General features: G+C 39.7%; 1 protein-coding gene across 2 annotated transcripts; it reads left to right on the top strand.

The window, feature by feature from the left end:
* Positions 1-886: 886 nt before the first annotated feature.
* Positions 887-17,229, top strand: DDIAS (DNA damage induced apoptosis suppressor). 2 transcript variants are annotated; one of them, XM_016206859.2, is made up of 6 exons: positions 887-1,186; positions 4,755-4,849; positions 7,079-7,207; positions 11,513-11,674; positions 12,603-12,720; positions 13,672-17,229. In XM_016206859.2, exons 3-6 carry the CDS (start codon positions 7,095-7,097, stop codon positions 16,270-16,272), a joined length of 2,994 nt encoding a protein of 997 aa, XP_016062345.2. In that variant the 5' UTR covers positions 887-1,186; positions 4,755-4,849; positions 7,079-7,094; the 3' UTR covers positions 16,273-17,229. The 2 variants fall into 2 exon arrangements, with proteins under 2 accessions (XP_016062345.2, XP_016062347.2); XM_016206861.2 differs by lacking the exon at positions 887-1,186 and adding an exon at positions 1,562-1,743.
* Positions 17,230-18,148: the final 919 nt, after the last annotated feature.

The following is an 18,148-nucleotide window of genomic DNA, read 5'->3' as shown; positions in this document are numbered from 1 at the left end:
AAGTCGCCCCGCCCCTCAGAACCCGGCGTAAACCCGGGACACCCTAGCCACACTCCAAACGTGCCCTCCTCATCCCAGGGCCCCATCCTCCCAGCCAGCGCACTCCCATCCTTAACTAGATCGCCCTCTTTCTGCCCGGTCACCCGGTATTCTCGTCTTTGTCGTTACCCCCAAACCCTACCCGGTCCGTCTTGCTTCCATCGCCACACCCCTTGCCCTCCGCAAACCCTACCTAAGTGGGTAATAATAATAATAGCTACCGTGACAGTTTATTGATCGTTCACTACATCATTGAGCATAAAGCACACACATCATCTCATCTAACAAAACCATCGCAGAAATCTTTCCGCGTGCATGACTGTTGTTCCCATTTACAGAGGAGGAAGCTGGGGTTCGGACAGGTGCGGGCTCGCACTGGGTCCCTGAGCGGTGCAGCTCGGCCTCTCTGACTGCTCTTTCTGGCGCCTTGACTCCACCTCATTAAGTCTAACCACCTCCGACGGGGCTCTGTCCGTGGGGCAACCCAAACCTCCGCGATGCCCACACGACCCATTCCGTCCACGGCGGAGGTCGCCGGAAGCCCACGTGGCCCCGGAATCCCGCTGGGTCCCGGACCCTTCTTCCGTTAACGCCCCTCTCCCTGGCCCGCAGCCCGCTTCCGGCCCCGCCTCTCTCTCTCCCTCTCTCTCTCTCTCTCTGGTCTCTCTCTCCGTCTCCGTCTCTCTCTCCCTCCTCCCGCTGCCACCCCCTTTCTGTCCCCGTCCCCGGGCCGTCCCATCCCTCTCGGGAAGAACCCCTTCCGCCTTCACGGCTCCAGCCCCCTTGTTCAGCCGGCTTCCCTCCTCGTTCGTTACGCCGCTGAACGCCACTCGCAGGGGCGCGCCCACCCTTCCCGGGAATCCCTACGCCCAGCGGGCTCCGCGCCGCCCCACTACCGCTGCTCGGCCAGCCCGGGAAAAACTCGTCAGACCTGCCTCTACACCCAGTTTGCCAACAGCGATCGTTTCCAAACGTTCACAGCAAATCCAGGTTAATCTCCACCCTCGGCAACGCCTTCTCCTGATTGGCTCTGAGGCAGCGGCTAAAGCGTCACTTCCGGCGGAAGGGGCCGCGGGAGATTCAACTGGAGTCCTGCGGGCCTGGCTGACGGAGTGTTGCCCGGGCGGCGTCCCGGCCCCTGCCTCCGGTGAGTAGCTGCGGGAAGAGGTTCTCCCGGAGGGCGGGGGCCGGAAAACGGGACTTTGTTATTTTTTTCAAGAGTTAGCCTCTTTTATAAAAGGGCGGTCATTTTAATTTTAGACGGTGCTCTTGTGATCGCTCGGCCCGCGTTTCCTGAGCTTTCACTGTGCTAATCGAGCTAGACACGGATGAGCCTCTGGAACTGGAAATACAGAAAGGCAAATACAATACTGCAGCTTTTGAGGTGCTCGGAGATACATACTCAGCTGGCTGCTAGGCAGAAAGTAATGTGCTGAAAAGGGGGTCTTTTCCAAACCGCGTTGATGGCTCAGAGGGAAAAGCGATTAACTGAGCAGTGAGCGATCAACACGAAAGTTTTCTGAATTCCTTCCTTATCGCTCACTTCTAGGCAGTCACTGTGACAGTAGCCTCCCAGTTGGTTCTCCTTCCGTCAGCCTTGTTTCCTGCCCAGCCGGTCTCCGCACTGCCAGGCCGGTAAAGCTCAAACCTGACCAGGGCACTCATGATTTAAAACCTTTCAATGGCTCCTATTTTTCCTCAGATGTAAGTCTAATCTCCTTAACACGGTTTACAGGGCCCTTCTTGCCCGGCCTTTGCCTGCCTCTCCAGCTTTGTTTTTCACCACTCTTAGCCCTACGATCCAGTCACACAGAATGTCTTTTTGAGTTCCTCAAATGAACCATCCTCCCTCAGCTCCAGTTATTCATTCTGCAGGTAATTTTTAAGGGATTCCTTGATCTGTGCCAAGAACTGCTAGATACTGGGATTACAAAGGTTAACAAGATAAATTCCTGCCCTCATGGCACTTAAACCTTCTGTGGATGGATGTAAGAGGGATAACAAGGGAACCTACTTGAATTAGGTTCGTCTGGGAAGGCGTCTCGGAGAAATTGACATTTAAATTAAGGCCTGAGAGATTAGAATGATCCAGCCATTTAACAGAGGGAAGGAATAACATTCTAAAGTGAATGGGTTGTGCAAAGGCCCTGAGGCAAGAAAGAGCTTGGCATCTTCACGTTCAAGAACCTAAGAAAAGATCAGTGCTGCTGGAAATTATTCAGAAAGAACAGCTGTGTGAGATGAGTCTGGAGAGATTGGCAGGGACCGGGCTACTTAGTTAGGATGCTAATGAAGCAACATAATAGGCAGGAAATAGTGGTGGTTTGCATTAAGGTGGTGGCAGAATATTGGGGGGGGGGGGGGGAGTGTGAATGATGGTTTTTAGATATGGAAATAGACTCAAGCATTTACTTATGGGTGTAATGTGGAACTTGAGGAAAACCGAGAAATGAAGGATAACTCCTTAGGTATCTAACCTGGGTTACTGATGGAGAGTAGTGCCATTTACTGAAATGGAGAAAATCACAAAGAGGTTTGAGAATAAACTAAGAATTCAGGTTTCTTACCTATTAAACCTTGAGATGTCTCTGAGACATGTAAATACAGTTGGCTCTCAGGTAAGCAGTTGAGATATGGAAGTCTGGAGCTTGCAGTTACTGTGTTAACCTTTGTATCACTTCATTGGCAGTTTCACATTGCCTTAGCCAATAGGTTCTAAAGCCCTTGAACACAAAAGCCTGTTTTTTCTATCTGTAGCCCCGTCCCCTTCCCCATCCCTAGAATAGTACTTTACCTATCATAAATGCACTGGACAAACTCTGTGATGTACTCACTAAAGTTTTCCTGGGTAATATTTTAAAAATATTATTCAATGTTTCTCTAGACAAAAGAGATTTTGTCTGTTTGTTCTTTGTTTATTTAATTTTCTATCTTCTGCCTGCCTCTCTCTTCCCTTTCCAGAGTTTTCATATGAGATGAGTAAATCATTTCCCAGGGACTTGTTATGACGGTGTTTAGAAAAATTAGACAAAGTATGTGCCCTTGAAGGAGACCATTAGATAACTCCTTAATTCCTATTTGTATTCCATAGTTAGGTGTTTATTCTATAAAACACTTTTACGTGATTTCTCCCCTCTGGTCATCTTTGAAAATAGTTGTAAATTCTTATTTGTAAAGTTGTCAGACCCCCTACTCTCAGCTGTGGCCCCACCCTACCATTATAGGACCCAGAGCTAATATGACACAACCCCTTACTCTGGTGAAAACCCAGAGCTCATGTTACAGAACTTCATATTCTCTCAGGTAATAATTTTCCCAACATGGAGACAACCCAAAGCTGATGTGAGTGGACCTTCTACTCCCTCAGAGTGGGACCCCTTTCAACACTCTGATGCACACTGCCAGCTAGTGTGCATCTTTGGAATAACACCTGAGTTGAGGCCACCAGGAAATATTCGTTTTTGCTGCCATCTGGTGTACACCTTAGGAATAGAACCTTTTACTAAGCGTCTGCTCTTAACCATTTTGCAAGGACGGTTGAAGGCACCTTACATCATCCCTAGCTCAGAATGTCTTGTATACATACCCATGTTTCCTTTCCGTCTCTGATCCTCTCCTGCATTTGGGGTCTCTGACTCTCTCGTGTATGTGAGGTTCCCATACATTTGTATGTCTTAAATTTGGTTATTTTCTGTTGCTAATCTGTCTCATATATGTTTGATTAGACCAGGGAACAGAACCTTGAGGTTAGAGGGAGGTTTGTTCTTTTCCCACATAAGCAAGTAATCAGACATTTAATAGGAGGTAAATTTTGGGAGTACATCAACGTCACCATTTCCTGAAATAAATATTTAACAATTTAACTAAATTAACTTATTTTCAGGACTGGGTGATTGTATCAGTGAAATATGGCACAATCTACTAATTTAGCTTGTGGATGTAAAACTTTTGTTTAAAGTTCCAAAGGTGGGAATGAAGAGGGCCAAAGTTTTGCGGTTGGCATGTTGATTTGATTTTATTTTTTTATTTTTATTTTTTTTTAAACATATCTTTATTGATTTCACAGAGAGGAAGGAAGAGGGAGAGAGAGATAGAAACATCAATGATGAGAGTCATTGATCAGGCCCACAACCCGGGCATGTGCCCTGACCAGGGATCGAACCCTGATCACCTGGATCCTAGGTCGATGCTCAACCACTGAGCCACGCCCAGCCAGGCGGCACGTTGATTTTAAGCTGGTTGTTAAGAAACAAAAGACTGAGAAAGAACCTATGATTCTTATCTCATTTCTTCCTAAGATATTTAGTTGGAAAAACCTGGTTTAGGAAGAAAACTTCAGCATAATCACCTTAGCTTTAGAAATTCAGACTCCACACAGGAGTTTGTTGACCTCCTTACCTCCCCCTACCACCGTGTGCTATTGTTTCGGGGGTTGCCTAAGGAAAAGTAACCTGCCACATATGCTCCTCTTTCTGAAAATTACCTGCATATCACCCATTTCACCTGAAGTCTAAGACCCTGTTCCCCCATTTTCCAAAATGCCGGATATACCTAATATTATCTCATTGTCTTTGCTGTTCATCTGTATGCAGATTCCCCTTCGCAAGTATTAAACTTTGAATTTCTTCTGTTAATCTGATTATGTTAATCTGATTATTTGCCCAGCTGTTAGAACTTACAAGGTGTGAGGAAAATAATGTTTTTATCCCCCACAGTACTGATGAGCCGGCCATATGAAATTAATGGCTGGGACACTGCTGACTTCTAGAAACTGCTGCACCTGAAGGATTGTGAACATCTGCCGGCAAAGGTAAGCATTATTTTTGTTCACTCTGTCAACCTTCCTGGTCTATTTCTGCAGTGTTTAGTAGAATTTGGAAGTGCTGTGAGTTATTTCCTCTCTAATACATTTGTGAAGCTAGCTGCTTGGACTTAGAGAGTTGTGAGTTTTCCTTATTGAGTCATGGGTCTGTTTACATTGTGAGGATCTGGTTCAGCCTCGGCATCTGGCAACTCGAGTCCATTATCCAGCTCCAACTCCGGAGTCTAGCTACGGGTTCTTGGTTACTGATCTGGGTTTCGTCTCCAGACCCTGGTCTGGTGTCAGATCTATTCAGCTGTGTGTCTGCGATCTGGAGTCTTTTGGGGTATGCCTTTATGTCCTGGGTCTGTAGGGTAAACAGGCAAGGAGAAACCTGGAGGCAAATTGTCTCTCCTGGCCCCAGCCATGGTGTGAAGGGCAGAGGGCATCTGAAGTTAAAGGGCCAGGAGAGTCCTGAAGCTGAATTCTGCATTTTGGCTCTAGCCAGGTTGTGCAGGCCCAAAGGGGTTGCCTGGCGAAAGGGGCAAGACCTGGAGGCAAATACTTCATCTTGATGCCAACCCAGAATGTAATGGGCAGAGGAGTGCCTGGGGAAACAGGTGAGGAGAGACCTGGAGCTGATGGGTGTTTTCTGGCTCCACCAAGTATGTGATAGGCAGAGGGTGTCCTGGGGTTAAGGTTGAAGAGGGACCTGGAATCAAATTCTTCATCTCAGATTTAGCCTAGCCTGTGATGGACAGTGGAAACGGGCTGCTTGGGGTAAGGGCGAGGAGAGACCTAAATGCAATTGCTCCGTCTACTTCAGCCAGCCTGTGAAAGGTAGTGGGGGTGCCTGGGTAAGGAGCAAGGTAAGAGATGACATTTTCAGGAGGGAGCTTTGCCCAGTTTTATCAACCCTAGCTTACAGGTAGGTGTACCATCATGTTACATCCTATACCCTAAACTGGATTTTAGAGATGTAGAAGGAAGGTGTTTTTTTTGTGTGTGTGTGTGACCCCTCTTTCTGCCTTCCCCTTGATCCTATGTCACCTTCTCTACCTTGACCTTAGAGATTGCCACGTGGCCTAAAATGAAAACCAGATCTAGGAATACATACATGCTTCTGATAGAACCTTACTAGTCTTATATATTGAAGGATCCCAAAATAAGGATAACAATAAGGAGTTAGGCAGCATTAGCTTTTCCCCTATGCTCCCTTTAATAATGTAGCTCAGTGATTTATATAAGTCTGCTTATCTTTCCTCTTTGCAAGCTTCAATCTTACTGCCTTAGGTGGCAAGATTTTATTTTCATAGAAATGTCATTTTGATTGATGGACAGGATTAGTATCACTTTAAGATCTCCCTTCCATTGTCACCACATTTCTAAATTTCTGATTATCCTATGAAGAGCTATGCCTAGAAGTTTCTATTATGATTTTTAACCTGTGCCTTTCACTTTGTCAAAATTTGTGGATGCCGGTCTCAGAAACAGCTCCACCCATGTTCAGGAATTGAAAGCTTTGCCATTTGTTTACAAATGAAAATTTATTGATACAGCTTTATCTTGAACATGTGCAGAGGCATTTTATACTACAATTAAGCTAACCAGTTTTAAATGTTGGTAAACAAACCAACATTTGAGATTTTTAAAAGTATAAAAGAGTAGAACATTGCTATTCTGTTGTTTTACTTCTTGGTTGTGTTTTATACAAGGATCTTAAAGCACTTTGAACTCTCCTTTCACCATATAACATTTTGCTTTTTCTGTTTGCAAAATATGAATTGTCTTATTTTCTCTTTAAGCTGTGTAAAAATGTGTATACTGAGAACCAATAAAGTTATTTTTTTAGCTAAAAAGGACCATTTCCCACCAATTTAGGTTCTTTAAAGAGTCATGTAAGTTCATTTAAGTTCCTTCTATTAATGATAGAAACAAGTTCTGTGTAGCTTTTCTTTTAAAGATGTGAAAGAAGCTAAATGACTGTTTTCCTGAATTATCGAGAATGGAATATTTATTGAGAAACAGAATGTTTGTTTGAACTATTATGTTTTAAACCTTATTTTCTTTCTATTAATATTTTTAATTAAGCATGAAAAGAAAATTAGTTTTCCAACACATTGACCTTTACTAGAAAAGACACCTCTTGGCTTTGCTGTGGCGGTTAAGAGGTTTTCCTCAGAGATGAATTTGCTCCTACAATTAAATTTGCACCCCGGTGACTCCTTTGTTTTGCAGGCTATGGTGTGAACACATGAACAGAAGAAGAAAGTTCCTTCTTGCCTCGGTTCTTGCTGTCCAGAATTCAAGTTTTATATATCCTTCATGTCAAAATTGCTTCTCTCGGATAATCTTAGTCTCCAAAAGGTAAAAGTAAAGCCTGTAAGCACAAGGGAGGAAATCCAAGTCAGTTGCAAACCAACGCAGGAAACAAATTCCCTACTCTTGTTTCCCTACTGCTACAGCACAGCAGGTTTATGGCAGAGGAATTCCATACTCTATCCTTTGCAAAAGATTTTAGAGACACCGAAGAACAAAAAGATTGCTACCTAAAGATTTTCTTTGAACTTCAAGTCCTTAGCGATAAAAACTATAATAGGTATTTCTTATTTTATGGGGTTAATTTTTCCTTTTTTTTTAACTCCAAGATTTAAAGCAGTGATGGTTTTCAAATTACATTGTGCACAGCCTTAAGGCTTCGTGCTTCTGGGGGAGATGGGGATTGGAGAAGGAATAATGGAGAGTGCTGACGAGTAGGCTGGGCTCTGGGCCCCCTTTTAGCTTCAGTAAGACCTCCGTTCTCATCCTTGTATTCGGGTTCCAAGAGTTCATTGGAAAAGGTTCCGTGATGTATGTAAAGATATAGACATACAAATATAAAAAATATATGTATGGAAAGTTTTTGATCGTTCCTATAAGACTATCATATTCACATACATAAGTATGTATATACCAATGTGTGTACATATATGTGAGTATGATACTCTTTTCATATGAAGGATCAAATTAACTTTATTTTTATATGTGTGTGTGTGTAAGATTTCATTCTTATTTTTATGGCTGAGTAATATTCCATTATATGGCATGGGCAAAAGTAGGTTTACAGTGGTGAGTACGCAAAACACAGTTTATTCTTTTTTTTTTCTTTTTCTTTTTTTAATATATCTTTATTGATTTCAGAAAGAGGAAAGGAGAGGGAGAGAGAGACATAGAAACATCAATGATGAGAAAGTCATTGATTGAGCCAGCAACCTGGGCATGTGCCCTCACTGGGAATCGAACCCCGATCGCCTGGATCCTAGGTCGACACTCAACCGCTGAGCCACACCCGGCCGGGAAATTCTTGTTTTATTATTTATTAATTATTGTATTATTTATTTGTATTATAACTGTAAACCTACTTTTGCCCTTTCTGTATATATGCACCACAGCTTTTTTTCCACTCGTCTATTGATGTGCACTTGGGTTGCTTCCATTAAGTATACTTTTTTTTTTAAGTTGTTTTTATTACATTGTATATATTCAGTTTAATATGGGACTATAAATTTGGAAGGGACATTATATAATCATCTAGTGTAGGTATTCTTAACCTGGGATCTATGAATAGGCTGTAGATATATATGAATCCTCCAGTCCCCCAAATATGTGAAGTATCATGTGTTCTGGTCATGTGTGCATTTTTCTGGGAGAGAGTCCATTGCTTTCCTCAGACTTTCAAAGAGTTTCAGGACCAAGCCAACACTAAGAATCACTAACCTAACCACTTCTATTTCAGGGATATATATACTAGAAAAGTAAATGAGCTGGTATCAAAAAAAAAAGTAACAAATTTTAGGTATTATTTTAGACAGATCTTCTCAGGCTTTTTGAGAGCAAAACTGTTTTCATAATTCTAAGACATTATTTCCCTTTTCACTCTCGTTTCTCCTACATGTGTGTAATGGAATTTTCAGTTCTCCAAAGACTACATGACATGTGATATCACAACAGATTGAGCAAAAACGGAGATATGAGAATTCAACTGTCTTTATTAAACCAAATATTGAAGAGATTTGCAAAATGTGAAACAGTGCCACTCTTCTCACTGATTTTTTTTTTTTTTAAACACAGTTATTTTTCATAAAACTATGTTCTTTTTGTTAACCATGCAGTGGGTCTGTTATTTTTAATAAATTAATAAATACTTTTTAGACTTAATAATTTTAAATTTCCTTTAATTTCCCATAATCAGTTTTAAATATAAGTAGACAAACAAAAGCTCTTTGGTTTTCTTAATAATTTTTAAACATAAAGTTTGAAAACTGCTATTCCATAACAAATGACATTTTAGAATAGAGGTGTTTCTAGAAGTTAAATCTGGGGATTGTAATTTGAATGTGTTGCCTCTACTCTTGCTTCCCAAAGTGTGGTCAGAAAAACAACTGCATTGGTACCACCTGGCAGGTTGTTAGAAATGCAGGACTTGGAGCCTTGACCCAGATTTATTGAATCAAAATCTTCATTAGAACAAGATCCTGGTGATTTGTATGTATATTAAAGTTCAAGCTCTGATGTGTATTACTCCATGCTAACATTTGTTTCAATTCAGCCTTATTCCCAAAGGAAACTATATACATAAATATCTTCATTATATATATACAGGGAAATGTATACAGGGTGTCTAGATTCTATTACATTTTGAAAATGAAATGTATTTTAATAATCCTGGCTTTATAATTACACTTTTTTTGTGTATACATTTTTTTGGGACACCCTATATAAAACTACATAATTTAGTGTTTATATGCATTCATATTGTAAACCTAGTTTGTGTTAGGCTATCATTGATACTCTAGTTGGAAGATAGTTCATTATTAACCATATTGTTCTTATACTTATCATAAGACATCATGCAAGGAAAAATTTCCAGGATAGAAATCCAAAGCCTTGAATTTGGGTCATAAAATTCACTAACTTTGTCGCCTTAGGCAAAAATTCATCTCAATTGCCCCTTATGTAAATTGGAGTAAATGGCCTTGTTTACCTATCAAAATGAAATCGTGTATTTTGCAAACATTTATAAACTGCAAAATGCTGATGCCTATTAACTATTCCAAGATTTGCTAAGAATTTTACATTAGACTTGAATGCATTATTATTATATAACTTTTAAAGAAGCTGTATTTATGGCCAAACTGCAACCCAACTCCAACAAATTTGGGTAAGATTACACGAATGGATTGGCACAGATCCATCCTCAGTGGAGCAAAAATAATAATAATTAGCACAAATCTAATGATGAATCAATAACTTCTTATATGAAGGATTAACCTTTGTTCAAAATATTCACCTTGGTAGCTATGGAGTTTAGGCTCCCCCTAATGGCTATCTGGCAGCAATGAAATTTTTACAATTACCTATTTTCTATTTTCATTTTCTATTTTCCATTTGCTTTTTAAAGCTAGATCAGCAATTTTCAACCAGTGTGCCACAAGAATTTTTAAAACATGCAATACCTGACTATTTAGTCAGGGGCACTGACCTCTTTTTCCTTAGATTGTCAAATAAAAATATGACAACAACCAGCACAACAATAACCATCTGGTATGAATGAATCAAAAGTATACCCTTTTTTTGGTCAGGTCAGCAAAAAATATAGTTTGCTGTGCTCCAGCATTTTAGTAATTAGTTTATGTGTGCCATGAGATAAAAGGTTGACAATCATTGAGCAACACAAAGGGGAAAAAGGCCTAAGATTAACCATTATCACAAGATGTTTTCATTGGTCAGTTTGTTTTATTAAGAATGTAAGTTATAAGACGTTACTGCAAACAGCTAGAAAGGAGGGAAGCGTAGAATTGACAGCAATCATCACAATATCTAATATAATTATGAGAAAGAAGCAGACTAAGCTATTAATTGGCAAAATCGGCAATAGATCTTTACTTTTTCTTTTGCTTTGTCTCCTTTTGTCCTTGTTCAACCCTGAATTTTACAGATGAGGAAATCAACGCTTAAGGGATTTAGTAACTATCCCAAGACCAGGCACTTACCACATGACAGTAGTTACACTTAATAGTTTTTGACCAGAAAGACATTGGCCATAATTATACATTGCCTTAAAACAAGTTAAATAACATGTTTTGTACCTAGCTTTTATAATCTGATAAATTTTTACCATATTCCAACAAATTAAAGAAAGTAAAGTTATTCTTATAATGGTGAGAAAAATGTAACTGGGTGCTATGTATATAAATTTTTATTAACTGTTTCCAAGATTGTTCATTATTCTTTTAACAGAAAATTAGACATTAATTTTTAGGTCTTCTATTGGTGTCTTTATTTCATTATATTTAGTTTGCACACACCCCCAACCCCAAACAGTAATGTGTCTCACTTTGTTCATGATAACTTAGCCATCCACTAAGAATATCTCTTCCCCCCCCCCACACACACACACAGTTTCCCTTCACTTTTCTGTCAGTTCAGGGCTATTTAATTTAAATCAGTGAAGGCAGCTGTTAGAGTAAAGAAATTCAAAAGAGATTGATCTGAAGTAGTTTAAGAAGAATGTAAGTTGCATAGGAACGTTTGTACACAAAATATTAATTTTTACTTTTCCAGATTTGTTTTTCATCATATGAAAAAATAAACTGGTGAGCATTTCTATACTTTTTTCTTCCACTTTTCCAGGTCTAATTGTCCAAAATGTGGTTCTACTGGTGAAGCTGAAAATGCCAGTTACAGATACAGACTTTCCATAAAAGTTGCAGAATCAAACAAATTATTTGGCATTACTGTTTTTGGAAGCTGCCTGGATGCATTTTTTGGTCTTACAGCCACTGATTTACATAGGTAAGATTATTTAAAGCATTCTTTTTCCTAGCTACTCCTTTAGTATATTAATAGAATTTAAAGATATGTCTTTTTAAAGTAAACATTTAGTAAAAAGATGACCACTCAACCTCAGATCATCAGTTTCTGTAAAAGATAATCAAGAAATAGATGTTTATTTCCTGAATACATACTGTGATGATGTTAAACCAGGCTACTTTTATCCAGGCCAACTAAGCTGTAATTAGAATATTAAATTTATAAAACTCTAATCCAAGTTAAAGGACATAGAATAAGAAAGTAAAATTGTTTCATACTGAGGGATTATCCAAATTGAGATTTACATCCAAATGGTTAATGTCCCTTGAGGCAGAAGAAGCCATTCGTGGTAGTAATATTTGCGTATCAGAAGTTGAAATTTCGCTATTTCTCTCATTTGCATTACAACTTCACCTGCATAGTTTGACCTATTATGACGTTGTCCTGAGAATGCAAGGATATATATAAGCAGTCTTCTCCCCTCCTCCCCTAATCCCTTGACAGAAGAAATGCCTGTCTCCTTATTGTTGAGAGCAGACTCACTTGAAGAAAGGGGCAGGAGAGGACCACCACCAGGATTACCAGGGAAGAGGAAAGACTTCCCTCTGCTTTGAGGAGAAGGGCTAGAGATCCTACCACTACTTCAGTGCTACTCCTAGAATAATTGCTGGGCCTAATTACTAGGCAGGCATCCACTTTATTCACACTTGATCAATTGTTTTTGTCTTTATAGCTATGGAAAACTAGAGGGAACAAAATGCCTAGCTCTTAAAGTCACTGTTTTTTTATATATATGTAACTCAAAAGATTCATGCTGCATTTTCAAACTAATTGTTCATATCTCCCAACTTTATGGCAGGTTAAAATTTCAAAGTTTATCTCTTTGCACTTTTTTTTTCCCCCAATCAAGATACATTCAAGATCCTAATGAAATTCCGGGAATACTGGATAGTGATGCAATTCAGAACCTGTTAACTAAAGCAGTTGAAACTTGCTTTGTTGGACAGAGCTTTATTTTTGGAGTGACGGTAATTAATGCTAGTTTTCTTTTGTCTATTCTGCTAACGTTTCCATTGTAATGAAATGATTTGAATTCTCTAGTTTTTAGGAGTCATAAATGTGAGAACCTGTAAAAGCACCTTAGACTGTATAAAAACCGGCTATAGGTGATCTGTTAAAACACCATGTGTGACAACTTCCTCTTTCAAAAGTCAAAAGAGCCTAGTTTTAAATGCTTTCAGAGCTTTAAAAATCTAACTTTATATAAATTCAGAAGTGTTAGATATTTGTTTATCTGCATATCGATGACTCTAAGAATAGGTTAGGAAGGGTGGTCTTAAATAATTATAAAAGTGGCAGTAGACGTTGTAAAGAATGTACTGACTGAAGGAGTAGTCGTATTCTGTCTCATCTGTGCTAAAGGGAACAAATGGAAATTTTATCCACATTGGAATCAGGGTTTTCAAAACAGGAATAGAGCACTCCCTAACTGCACAGTGGGAAAGACCCAAAGGGAAGGTGAAGCCAGATGCCACAGAGCTTTGCTTTGTTAAAACCTTAGATAATTCTTTATCTTTTTTTTTAAACAGGTGTGAACATTCCCTTAAGCACTCAAAGTTTATGGAAACTGATGACAAATATAACAGCTACCATTTGTTGAGCAACTACTATTTGCTAAGCAGTACAGTTTTCCATGTGTTATTGCGAATACAATAATCCTGCGTATTTTAATCTCTATTTTATAAATGAGAAAACTAAGGCTTAGAAAGATTAAATAAGTTGTCCAAAGTCACAACACTAAATAAATGTTAGAACCAGGATTTGAATACAGGTCTCTTTACTCTGAGGTTTACTTCTCTTACTTATACTACTGTGCCTATAACAGTAGAGGAATTGAAATTATTTTAAATCTCTGTTTCACATTCTAGTCAAAGGAAGAAAATTTTATTCTCATTTAAATGTATTGACTTCTTTCACAGAATTTTGAAAACCAACATGATCAAGGTTCAGATTCCAGTAACTTCTTAGAACAGTGCCCTGGCCGCAGGAGAGAAGTTAAAGAGCTAGTAGCTTGCCAGGTTGTCCTACCAGACCCAGGTGTAGCGGGCTTCACTGTCATCAACTATTTCCAGCAGCTTCTGCGGCTTTCCAATTTCAGGAAACTTCATGGTGGCTCCCAGACACCTAATAGCCACTTACTCGCTTTAGAACACTCAAGTAGTGATCTCAGCAGCATATGTGGCCTTGACAGCAGTTCTTGTTTTTTTGAGTCCCATGGCAGAGATAATCTTTTAATATTCTGGCAGTCATCACTTGAACTCACTTCCATTGTTTCACAACTAACAGATGATGACAAATTTTCAGCTTCAGAACAAAGCAAGGCCACTGATACTCCTCACCAGAACAGAAAGTGCATTTCCTTGGCAGAGGCCACTGGTTCTGGTGGTTGCCATGATGCCATTCAGTGTTCGTGGAGCCTTGTTTCGTATATGGATAAAAAGAGCACAGCACAAAAGTTGGATGAAGAACTTGGCTTACAAGCTAATCAGCCAAGTGCAGTTCACAGCAGTCATGAAATTAGAGTTACTGGTTCTAATTTATTCCCCTTGAAAATGCAAGAGCCCCGTGAACCAAGTAATGCAAAATCCTTCCATAGTGCAGTGGATATTAAAAAGAGGTATTCCCAGCGTGAGCTAACATGTCACCAGCATCATGATGTCAGTACTCCCCCGAGCCTTCAGGAAAGATCTATGTGTTGTCCACCTACATCACTCAGACTTGAAGAGATAGCTGGTGATTCCCAGGATTATGACCCCAAGATTTGGGATGATCTGCCACTCTCTGAAAGCTTAAACAAGTTTCTGGCAGTTATCGAAAGTGAAATTGCTATAACCCCGACAGATGCCAGCAGTAGGAAGCGTCATCTAGATAATGGCATCGAAAAATTACATGCAGACCACAGCAGTTTATCTGTGACTCCCCAGGGAACTGCTGGAGTCTCGTGTACACCACCTATAGCTTTAAGATCATCAGAAGCAACAGTCAAAGCAAACTCTGGCAAAGGTAACCTCCTTTCCACCTGTGGAGCAAATCCAGCTCCTAGTGTTCAGGAGGAGTCACAACCAGATAACACAGCTGAGGCTGTCTCTAGAAGTAGAAATGGAACAGATATTTCTGAATGTTTTCTACCAAACGCTTCTCTGTCAACTCTGTGTCCATCTTCAAAAGATTTAGGAACATCTACTCTTGGAAAGTCTACCGGAATTTCACCACGTGGGGCTGCGATTTCACATACACACAGTACTTCAGAGAGTGACCATTCTTGTCTCGATATCAAATATTTTAATGGATGTGAAGGAAAATCACCTTTGGAAATGAGTGAAAAGTTGACAACTTTGTTTTCCGGGAGGTATAATGATGTTTCTGACCTTTGCAACTTAGAAAATAAACAATATAGTAGGTGGCCAAAGAACCAAGGTGACAGTCTTACAATTTGCAGGAAACTTACATATTCCTTAGAAGCTCTTTGCAGTACTCCAAATAGAAGTACAAATACATTGAAAGAAATGCCTTATGGACATATCAATAATAATTTAACAGAGAACTATTTTCCTGGTCATGAAGGTAGCTACAATGCTTCTGCTGATCTCTTTGATGATAGTGCTAAAGAAATGGACATGGCAACCGAAACCACCAAAAAATCACAGGATCTTTTGTTACAATGGGGAAAGTCTTTGGCAGAAAGTCATCATCTAGAATCTGATTTTTCACTGAGATTACTTTCAGAAAACTCCAGCCAATCATCACAAAAATTATCCTTGCAAAACATATCTGCCTCCATGTATCCAGAAACATGCTCTTCACCACATTTTCCATTAGATCCAGAAAGTGATGTCGAAGATAGCCAAGACTTTGTTCCATGTTCACAGTCAACTCCTGTTGCAGGATTCCACCAAACAAGAATTCATGGGATGACAGGAGCTTTCAAGAAACTACCTGCCTTTTATTCAGATCTTGATACTAACTATAAAAAAACAAGCATTTTCTCTGAAAATGAGGCACATCAAGCCTCTCCCAGCTGTCCAAAAAATATAAAAACACCTAGCCAGAAATCCAGAAGCCCTGTTATACCTGATATTATACAACCAGAGGTTTTCAGCCTCTGTCCTGTTGCTGAATGCCTTGAATCTGACATTGATGAATGGGTCCCTCCTACCACAAAAAAAGCATTTCTTTCAGATATGCTTGGATTCCATGCCACGGGTCTAAGAAAATGCCTTGCTGCCTGTAATTCTCCTGATCAGAACCCATTACTGAGAAAGAAACTGAAACATGTCAAACAAAGAACCAATAAACGTTTAATTAAAAAGGAGTTAAATTTAAAGAATACACTTACAGCAGTAGTTACAAACCAGAAAACCCCTAACTGTAGTAGTACACACTCAGGCTGGATTTCCAAAGAATCAGTTTTGGGACTTGGTTCTTGTTCAGAAGTCAGATGCTGCCCTTCATTTTCAGAAAACTGGCCACCTTCAGTGCCTGAAACTAAAAGCGCCTGGTCGCCTGAATTGTTTTCATAAAAAGTCACCTGAACCCAGTGGCTGAATGTTTAAAGGGGAGTCTATTTGGAAACGTTCGCCTCCATTGGTATGGAAAGCATTATTACCGTTTTGAACACTTGAAGAGACACAAAGAGAAAAGAGGTGCTATTGCACCTTTTAAAATGGGAAAGCAATTGTTTTTCTGCGCTTTATCCAGAATGCTCTGATTCAGATAATTTGGCACTTTATATTTTTGATTGTACTTTGGTAGTATTGTTGGTTTTGCTTGTTAAGATTATTTGTTGAACTCACATGTATGTTCAGAAATAAAACCTTTGCAAAGCAAAGCTTGAAATCTTCATTAATTGTTCAGCTCAGAAAATGCCTGTTGTGTATTAGGCCAACTACTGTGTTGAGTTTGTGATACCAAGCTACAAGATCACTGATCACTGAACAAAGATTTTGTTTTACTGGGTAAGACAGGCATATTACGGACAGTTTCACTGCAATGCATCAAATGCAATGAAAGGTTTCTAATGAGTATTACATTTATGTTGCTATGTGATCAGGGTAGAGAAGCAGTTAACCCAGCAGAATCTTGGCTGAGGATAAGACAAAAGGTCAATGAAAACTGACTATTTAGAGCTAAATGTGAAACTGTGACTATTTTATTTAATAAATATTCATTATATGCTTTCTACATTTAGGCACTAGGAACACAAAGATGAAAGCCAAGGCCCTTCCCTCAAATTCATGGTCTAGTAGAGTAAACAAACAGTATCTGATAAGTTCTGTGCTTGGAGATAAACTTGAAGTGCTAATAGCAAAAATCAGGAGAGTTTCTAGACACTCAAGTTCTTAGCTGCACCTGAGCTAAACCTTTTAGCTGTGAAACCTTTACTATCTCTGTTAACCTCCTGTAATAAAATGTGTGGACCCAAGCAAGGTAAACTAGTTTGTCAATGAAGATACAGAATAACAGAAAAGGTGCATGTTTATTGTCTGATCCATGCACGTGAAGGTGTTTTACAGTATACGGGCACCATCTCTTCCTCAAGCCTTAGAAATAGTCTCATGTTCTTTATTGTCAACTGTGCCATTTCTGGCTAATTTCATATCTCCCACTGCAATAAGAGTAGAAATGTTATTACAATGCCATGGACCTGCTCATATGGAACCATATGGATCTGGCCTCTGTAGTTCCCTAACACCATTTTTTTTTTAATGGTGGTCACACATCGTTGCTTATGCTGAATTCATTGTGCCTGTGAATACTGGCTTCCAATGACTGTCAAAGATTGTTACTGTGCTTCATTGATTATTACCAAAAATGCAAGTCTTACCCAGATGGTGCAGCAAAGTGGATAATTATTTTCCGGTCATATATTTACCATTTGGGCTTTTATAGCATAAACATAGAACACATTCCAACCATGTTTTCTGAACGTTTTAAGCTCTAATTACTGCATTTCTGGCCACACTTTGAGTAAAAAAGGCAGGAGGCCAATGGGTGGAGCAGGAAGAGTGGTTTTATTTGTGTAGAGAATATCCATTTCTTCGCCAGCATGTCTTAAGGTGAATTCTGGAGAGGACAGTCACTATCATTTGGAAATGAGAGAGGACATTGATTGTAAGGGGCCGTTTGGCTTTGTGGAACAACGTTGAAAGGCCTCAGATGAAAGAGGCCTGGCCCAACATAAAGTGCATAACCTTTGGAGAGGAGTAGGGTAAACTTCCTGGTGCAAATGGACAGGATAAAGAACATTGCCACCACCCTTACAAGCCTGGGGGTCTGTAGACCAGAGGCAGCATTGTAAATGGAACAAAGAAAAGTGAGAGCCAATGAACAGCCCGTCCCACACACATACAATACAATCCCAAGGGCCCATGGTCACCTTTGGTAGTCCAAAACCCT

This window comes from Miniopterus natalensis, chromosome 11 (assembly GCF_054644295.1).
Source record: "Miniopterus natalensis isolate mMinNat1 chromosome 11, mMinNat1.hap1, whole genome shotgun sequence".
Classification (NCBI taxonomy): domain Eukaryota; kingdom Metazoa; phylum Chordata; class Mammalia; order Chiroptera; family Miniopteridae; genus Miniopterus; species Miniopterus natalensis.
This window is presented reverse-complemented; position numbering and strand designations above follow the sequence as displayed.

Coding starts and splice junctions, on each gene's coding strand:
- DDIAS (XM_016206859.2), top strand. CDS start 7,095: ATGAACAGAAGAAGAAAGTTCCTTCTTGCCTCGGTTCTTGCTGTCCAG. Junction 11,675..12,602: donor ACAGCCACTGATTTACATAG/GTAAGATTATTT, acceptor CCCCCAATCAAG/ATACATTCAAGATCCTAATG. Junction 12,721..13,671: donor GCTTTATTTTTGGAGTGACG/GTAATTAATGCT, acceptor CTTCTTTCACAG/AATTTTGAAAACCAACATGA.